This window comes from Zea mays, chromosome 6, assembly GCF_902167145.1.
Source record: "Zea mays cultivar B73 chromosome 6, Zm-B73-REFERENCE-NAM-5.0, whole genome shotgun sequence".
Taxonomy (NCBI): domain Eukaryota; kingdom Viridiplantae; phylum Streptophyta; class Magnoliopsida; order Poales; family Poaceae; genus Zea; species Zea mays.
In genome coordinates, this window is record NC_050101.1 from 175818831 (window position 1) to 175827553 (window position 8723).

The 8723-nt window shown below is 47.5% G+C and overlaps 1 protein-coding gene across 1 annotated transcript; it reads left to right on the forward strand.

Moving 5' to 3' along the window:
* Positions 1-4610: 4610 nt before the first annotated feature.
* On the forward strand, positions 4611-8295 carry LOC100275604 (uncharacterized). Its single transcript, NM_001371693.1, has 3 exons — positions 4611-4812; positions 5554-5820; positions 6814-8295. Exons 1-3 carry the CDS (start codon positions 4711-4713, stop codon positions 8008-8010), a joined length of 1566 nt encoding a protein of 521 aa, NP_001358622.1. The 5' UTR covers positions 4611-4710; the 3' UTR covers positions 8011-8295.
* Positions 8296-8723: the final 428 nt, after the last annotated feature.

Consider the following 8723-nt stretch of genomic DNA (forward strand, 5'->3'; position numbering starts at 1 on the left):
CCAACTTAACAGGAGTGATCCGATTAAGTGAGAGTGCGATATAGCAATCACATGACGCAACCAAGTTCGTACGACACAAATACTGCGTCATGTTGCCAGGGCGCAGCCAGTGCTCAGCCAATGCCATAACTCGGTCGATTACCAACGCAGCCTGATCGGCGTGTCCGAGTACCCACTATACAATTTAATCGCTCGACGTGAGTCCAAAAGCTCAACATAATATAAATATTTAGAGCGATTTAAGTATGCACAATACAACATTCATATGTATTTTAATTTTCTACTAAGTATCTACTACAGGAAATAAAAAGTAGAAAACAAACACAATAAAAAGCAGAAAACAAACACATCATGTGTAAAAGACAATTTCCCATATTTAAGCATGTATTTTTCTACTAATTATTTGCGACAGGAAATAATTAATTAATGTAAAAACTGACTTTATTCTACTTGCTATTTGCAACAGGAAATAAATAGTATAAGTAACATAGAGCATGCATAAAAATTGTACTAAAGCTGAGGAATTGTTTTCTAGCCGCCACTACCACAACTCGTTTTTATTATTAGCCGTCTCTTTCCTATTTGTCTGTACATGCAGGACGGTGACCAGTTCTCACGGCATGCAAGCAACATGGGCAACAAATCAAAGGACTGCATTTGCATGTAACCGCTTTGACCGCTTTTAACTGGATGATATTGCGCCATGTGGGCTGGCCGTCGGCGCTGCGCGCCTAGATGTGCAGTGCTCGTGGTGGGCAGCACGTGGAGCCCGGCTGCAGGCGGGAGCAGGTTGCCAACAGCGCTGAGGGCGGCTAGTCGACGGTAGTGCGCAGGCGAGGCTTCGCACGAGAGCTTGTGGAGCAGAGGCCGAAGCTCCGTGTGTCCGCTTCCGGGCGCCGCCGTACAGGGCGACCGCACGTTAAAGTCGATGCCCACTGATTCGATCTCATCTTCCGGTGAGAGCTAGCTGCCACGGGTGCAGCGCTTCTAGCACGGACGTAGCACCACGACGGAGACAACAAGTTTGTGGCGCATAGATCACACCAGCGGATAAAGAAAACATACCGCTCGATTGCATAGAGGGAGAATCGAAGCCTGTCGCGTAGGACAGTTCGGCTAGGCCAAAGACCTGCCGGTTTGACGGAGAGTTGATGCAGATCTGATCTAGCCGCAGCAACGTCGAGGTAGAGCGTGCTGATAACGTATTGAGAACTACGTTACCACGGATCACCAGATCCGCTCCCTTCCCTCCCGTCAGCAGTAGAGGCGCAAGAAGATGTAGAGAACCCGTCTCCCTTCCCATAAGCACGACAGTGGAAACACACGAGACACTGGATATAGGGTTGGGCCTCTGGCCTCTTTCTCTTCTCTATTCCATATGAGGGGGTACATGTTCTATATATAGAGACGTGATTGCCCTCAGGGGCATATTCGGTATTTGCCCACATAACCCTTCATTAGGGTTTCTCAACACCATAATCTGAAAAAACTCAACCGTATCAGTCGGACTACAGACCGCAGCCCACTCCCATGTTGGGCCTCCATTGGCGTAGCCCAGATCGGCCATGTGGAGCGAAGGTTTTCGATGGGCCGACCCGTGCCTTTATTCGTCGACCCTAGTTGTTCTTTCGTTCCTTTGGCTCTCCCCAGGTAAATTGCTTTCTCGTCAACTTGCTGAACTGTTTGATCGCCTGATCCTGCACTTTACTTGGCAAAACGAGTACGGTTGATCCTCGTAGTTTCCTCTCTTCCCCTCTCTCTCTCTCTCTAACTAACCAGCAGCCATGTTTCTTTGACCCAAAATATTGGCATCTTGAACACCTTTACGATAAAAGTAGGGGGTAGACCATTCCAGATCTGCACGCTGGACTTGTTAGCATTTCACGCATTTGCGTGCAGCGTAGGGAAACGCGTAGAGTCTAGCTAGGGAGCCTTGGCGACAGTGTCAGGAGCCGTGTCATGGGAGTAAAAATGCCTGTTTAAGATTAAACGCCGTACGTTAAACAAGGCTTTGACCTCGTTGCAGGTAATAATGCTGCACGAGGGTATGGCCCGCTCCGTATACGGTATACGAACATCATAATAATAGCTAGCCCCATGTCTCGTGTCCGTGCAATACATCGTACCGTACCGTACCATAATAGCGCGTACACCGTTCCCCCAGGAAGCGCGCGTCACCGTCGGCCCACTTGCACTGGCTGGGCCACTCACCACAAAACCAACAAGTCGCGTGAGCCATGGCCAATTTGTCCATGAGTTCCCGCTCTTTGTCCTTGTCCAGGAGAGACCCAGACGTGGAATTTGCTATTTTGTCACTCTTAGTTATTGACTTCTCTATTTTATCACTAGACTCACAAATCATAGATACAAATATTCACACAAGTTATAGACACAGGGTCATATAATAGCAGAGAGCCATGTTATAAGGTCTAAAATATAGGTGTACATTCGGGCCGCCTGGCACGACCCGGCCCAAACCCGAAAAGACCCGTATTGTTTGAATTTCGGACCGGTCCGGCCCGATCCGGCCCAAGCCCGAAAAGATCCGTATTGTTTGAATTTCGGGCCGGGACGGCCCATGGGCCTAGCCCTCGGCCCATGACCCGGTCCGTAATTGCTTAAACGTGTCGGGCTCATTTCGTGCGTCCCGAAATTATAGAAGTCCGAAATTCAATTTTTGGCCCGAAATTCAATTAGGGCCCGAAATTCGATTTTTGGCCCAAAATTCAGTTTTTGGCCCAAAGTTCACATCACAGCCATAAATTCAAAAATAATAAAACAAATAAAAGATAAGACAAATAAATCTAAACAAAAGCAAACTTAATATTTGTATTAAAGTTATCACAGCTATGCAATGACTACCTTGTTTACAAATCATTTTGTTAGAAGGAAAAAGAGTATAATCAGCTCTATACAAAGTTCGTAAGTTCAGTTTATTGTCTAAGATTCATAACAAAAGTAAAATTACATCACATACTCTAATTCAAATCTACAAAAAAACATCTAACTAGCATTATCTCTAGCTTTGTGTTCTTTATCAAGTATATGAAAGTGTGGAATGAAGTGTGGTTTTAATAAATATATGGGACTTTTCGTGCCTCTATATGGGCCATTCCGTGCCTGCCTTAAACGGGCCGTGCTCGTGCCCGCCTATGGACCATGACCTCGGCCCAAATCCGGCCCGAAATAACGGGTCGGCACTAAAATATTTCTGGTCATACCTGGGCCGTGCTTCGGACCGGTCCATCAGACCCGGCGCAAATGTATACCTATGGTCTAAAATAGCAAATTTTTCAACCCGCCCGAAACTCCGTGCGTGGATTCCCCTGTCGCGGTGGGCGGTACGGTGGCCCGGCGAAAGGGACCTACCGGGTCGTCGCCAGGCACGTGCGTCCCACGCCCTGTATCAGAAAAGGATTTTCCCGTTGCGTGCTCGCCCAGCCCAGCAGCAGAAGCAGAGACCACCAGCCAGCCACCGACCGTTTCTTACTGTTCACGGAATCCAACAAGTCAGCGTGCGTGCCTATCCGCAGAGCCGAGCCACATGTACCTGTGACTGTGACCCGGCAGCATCCACCGTCATTTTCTCTCTCTCTCTCTCTTGTTTCGTGTGGGTGTGGCCGTGCTGCGGCCAGAGGCCGGCCTGTGGGCACGCCTGCAGCTGCGCCTTTCGGGCTTCGGCAGCATTCTTTGGCCCCGTTTCGGCTTCTGGCCATCAAAAGCTGCTGCGGACCGCCAAACGCTCAGCTTTTCAGACAGCTTCTATAAAATCCTTTGCGACAAAAATTATCCAAAATCAACATTAACACATAATCGGTTAAGTCGTTGTAATAATAAGAATCCGTCACTTTCTAGATCCTGAGCTCTATGAACAACTTTATCTTCCTCCACACGTAATCGTAATGATACTCAGATTCTCCTCGCAGCCAGATTCTACCCACAGCCAGATTTTCAGAAAAGCTGGTCAGAAAAAAGCTGAACCAAACAGGCCCTTTAGATGGAGCGCAGGCGCAGCAATATATAATTGAACACAAGTTGGGGGAGTAAGCAACGGAACAGAATTGACTTGTCATTTGGGCCTGTTGTTTCGGGCCCACCTGTCACTACAAGCCTGCCCGTCTATTCTGAACGCGTTTATGCTCGTGTCCTTGTTGTCAAACGGCGACGATTTGGTGACTAGTATGATCTACAGTGGCACGCGGGATTAGGACACGGTGATGGGCCATCCGACAACCAGGATGAGTGCAAGTCCGTGCGCCATTCCCCCCTGGCAGCCGTACGGCGATCGCCACACCCCTCACGCAGTCACGCCTCGCGTGCGGTGTGCAATAAAACCACATGCAGCATTGACCCGCGCGGACCACGAGCGGCTCGGCTGCACCTGCACTGCACGGCAACGCGTCCGGTCCAGGACCAACCAAACCTAGCGATTATGATTGAACGCAGCTGACCGTTTAATTACATTACACTGATGTTAACGTGACGATTGTACGCTTCATGATATAGACCGGATCTCGGAGACGGTAGATAGATGGTCGGTTAGCTTTTACTCATCTTTTCTCTTGCCTTCTACTCCTCGCCCACGCCTCCTCCTCCCTCCCTCCCGTCGTCGCTTCGCTTCGCTTCCCTTCCCTTCTTCCCTTGCGAATCCTCTGACCACCGCAGAGCCACCCCCGGAGGAAACGAACCGTAGCGCAGCCGCCGATCACCATGGCGTCCCCGGCACGGCCCGCCGCCGCATCCGTCTCCGCCGCCTTCGGCCTCTCGCCCGACCCCAAACGCTGCTCCTTCGACCAGGCGCTCCGGCACAAGGTACGAGCCCGACCGCCTTCTCGATCTGTCTGCGGCGCGAGATCTCGATCCGCGGCTGACGCTGTCTCGGTCCCGGGCTTGAGGGAGCAGAGCAGTAGGTATCCAGACTCCGAACCGAGTGGTTCCGTGTGCGGTGTGCTTGTGGTGCGTTGACAAGAGCGGCGGGTTCGTTGCTCGTTGCTGGGGATGGGTGCACCTTGCTACCTTGGTCTGGTTGGTGCCAACGGTTATGGAGTGGTTTCGTGTGCGCGTGGTGCGTTGACGGGAGCGGCGGGCTCGTTGCTCGTTGCCGTGGATAGAGGGGCGTGCATCTTGCTGCCTTATTTTGATTTGTGCCAGTGGTTGTGGTGTTACCGCCTGATGCTTTCGTATGATTGCGGATTTGGATGTTCAATATCCGCTTTTCAAACGTAGGGTTTGGCTACGCTTGGTTATTCTGGTTATTCTGGCCCGTTGGGGTAAAAGGAGTGAACGAGTTAGCCGGTTTCGGGTGGACATTTCTCGTTTGTTTACGCTGACTTTTCAGATTCGCGCGGCTCTTGGTACAGCTAGGGTAGAATGACAATCAAGAGATTTATCCTTACTTGCCCGATGCAGTGATATGTGAAATTGCTGTGGTTCTGTTCTCTGTAAATAGGCACAAGAGAGATTGCTCATCTGGTCATCTTATATGCTAACCTTTTACGTTCATCCTATGCGGTCTAATATGTCTATTACATCCCAATGAATCGGGATTTTCAGGAGAACAGACTGTTGATGTCATTTGTTAATTACCACGATCAAGAAAAGGTCTCTAAAGAAATCGTAACAGACGCTATAGAAAGCTGCATGAAGAAACAGGCAGATAACTTGTTGAATTCGCTGGAAGTTATCAGTGGTAGGCTGTCGCAATTGGAGCTGTATTGCTATAAGCTGGAAAGGTCCATTGGAGAATTACGAAGTGACGTGATGGATTATCATAACGAAGCAAATCTCAACTTCCAGTGCCTTGATAAGCAATTGAAAGAGGTATATATCTGTTTTACATTGAAATAGCATAGTACTTTCCTGATTTTATTTGAGCTCTGTTGCATCATGCACTAGCACTGCTGTCTCTGTGAGGTATCATCGCCAGAAACTATGAACGCTTTATGTTTGGTTTCAGAGGCTATTGTTTGGTAGTAATTTGTTATAGTGTTGGTTTTTGGCTGAACAAAATGCATGTCATAAATGGATGGTGTTTTTCCAATTAAATCATGTAACTGAAATACGGCAGAACCGATTTTTTCAGTTGAATCATTAGACATTCATCAAGTGCACAATACAACAGTTTCCACATATTCAAACTCCACTCTGCGAACAGTGCACTCTACAATGTAAAATAATGTTTTGCACAGCCATATGGGTGAACTGTTGGAGACGGTCAGTACACAAGCTCATCGAGTCTTAGCACTGCTCATGGAGAGTAGTGCATTAAAATCCATTTGAACTGAATCTTTATGCTTTGATAACATGTTATCAGCTCTGTGTGCATAGATTAGCAGTTGTATTTAGATTCTGAGTAGGTAGATATTGTGTGTACAACACATGAATTCTGAGGTTGTCTCCGGCAAATCGTGCAAAACGCTGTTGTACTGTACACTGCACTGTTTTACAGAATGAAGTTTGAAATAGGAGATGAGATGAGAGATAGGACGAGTAAGCTGCTAGAGACAGCTTGACAGATGCTTAGCAAACAAGTTTACTACAGCGATCTCCCTTAAAAAAAGGAAATAAAAACGTATCTTATAGAATTGCAAGACGTTGTCTTCCTGTGATTTTATGCTTTTGGCCTAGGGGCTGTGGAGCTTGCTATCTGGCTTTTGTAAGGTTTATGGAATGCAATTTTGAAAAAATGCCTATTCTATGTAGATTTTCAAACATATTTTTTACCTTCTTCAGTTATGTCCAACATGTGGTCTCATTAACTTTTTGATGACATTTTTAAGACTCACTCATAACTGGACCTACTTCTATGGTCAGGTTCAGAAATCTGTGCAGGTCGTTCAGGAAAGGCAGGAGCTTGCTGAAACTCAGAAAGAAATGACCAAACTTCAGATAGTACATGAGGATTCCGCACAAAAGAGTGAACGTAGTGCTCCATCAGTTTTCATAAATAGGGAAAATGAGATTGCCCTTGTGCCATTGCACCAAGTAAATTCTGTCCAGTCTCCTGCTGTGCAATTCCAAAGTTGCAGTGGCCTTATTCTACAGCAACTGGTGCCAGTCCAAGACCAGCAGCGCTCAAACCAAACTGCCATGTACTGCATGCGAGGCCAAAGTCATCTGGAGCACAGACAGGCCCAAATGTTCCAAGCTGCTGCTCAACCTGTGCAGACACACACTACTAGGAAAACTCAGGCACATACAGTACTTGAGGTACCTCAGGTAACCACCAGACAGACACCAGAGTTCTACGCTCAACCGCAGCATCAATGGCAACATCAAACAGGTCAGCAGCTTCAGTCCCAGGTAAGGCAACCACAACCACAGGTGGTTCAACAACAGCAGCAGTACAACAATATCCAGCAAGGTCCAGCACAGATGGTCCAGCCGCAAACATCCTCTCCACATGCTCATAGCACGCCACAGATCACACTAGTATATCCTCCATACGGAGCTCATCAGTCTGCATGTGGTAACGCTGAGGCACGCACTGGGAGCATTGTCGTGCCACCTTCGCACTCTACAATTTCCTCATCCCAGCGGAAGCATCATGAAGCTGCTCCTATTTATGTACAAAGCAACACAGTTTCTGTTCCATTGACGGAGCAGCACCAGCAACTTCATTCACTTGGCAATGGCTCATTTGTACCTCAGCCAAGTAAAGTTAGTCCATGCGGTGTAGCATCATATACGGTACAAGGGAATGCACAGGCCTACAGCCCTGCTTACGGAAGCCCTTCCAGCAATCCTGCTACTATTGTTGCTGTCCTTAATCAACAAGCACATTGCAGTGCTCCCATGGTGCTTCATCACCTGGGACCATCTCAGTCAGTGCAGAACCATCCGATAGGCATTGCTGATAAGGTTGCTCGAATGGGTTACCCAAAGGATCAAGTAGTTGATGGCCTTGCGCTCCGTATGGTGGATGCAGGCCAGCCTGCAGAATGTAACACCCTGCACGATAGGTTGAGCTCTGTCACCCATGCGGTGGCTCCTCAGGCATGGTCTGGATAGTTAAGAATGAATTAGTCATGAGATGCTCGTGTGATAATGTACCTCATTATCGTTGGAAATCTTCAGGTATTTCCTCTGGCGTCTTCTTATCTGCCAGGACTACATATCCACCAGCTTATTTTTTGCAGCTGGATGGTCAAGATGAAATAAGACTGATTAGATTAGTTGAAATGATGCTGGCATATGTCCTGCCTTTTAATGGACATATGTGATTGTAACCTGTTTGTGACTTGCACACGCATGCTTGCAATATAAAAAGATACGATGATTTGTTGGTTGCTGCTACTTTGCTGTGGTGAAGTGTTGAGCTCGTTCCATCTGCTCCGGCGCCAGTTGAAGTGTGGGAGAAAGATGGATGCGAAGTTAAGTTGACTTGTTTTTGAAATAAATTCAATTGGATTGCGAGTTTGAGCGGATGATATTATATTTTTTATGAGAGGGATACCCCCAACTCTATTACTTGCATAATAGAAATACAACATGTTTACAGAAAGGTTTTCAGCGCATAACAGCATGGTGGCCAAGTTCAGAACCCATTATTACATCATGGTGGAGTACCTGATTGAGGCATCACAACCATCAGACCACAACAAGTGCGACAACACATCAATCAAGCATCCACCTAGACTGGGCGATGAAGTCTACATACTACAGTCACAAAGGGGCTGAAACCCAGAGAGATAACACCAGAAAGCAGTAGCACACAAAACAGA

Excerpts from the sequence above, each read along its gene's own strand:
- LOC100275604 (NM_001371693.1), top strand. The coding sequence starts at position 4,711 with ATGGCGTCCCCGGCACGGCCCGCCGCCGCATCCGTCTCCGCCGCCTTC. Across the intron at positions 4,813-5,553 it reads ACCAGGCGCTCCGGCACAAG|GAGAACAGACTGTTGATGTC; the intron begins GTACGAGCCCGA and ends CGGGATTTTCAG. Across the intron at positions 5,821-6,813 it reads TTGATAAGCAATTGAAAGAG|GTTCAGAAATCTGTGCAGGT; the intron begins GTATATATCTGT and ends TTCTATGGTCAG.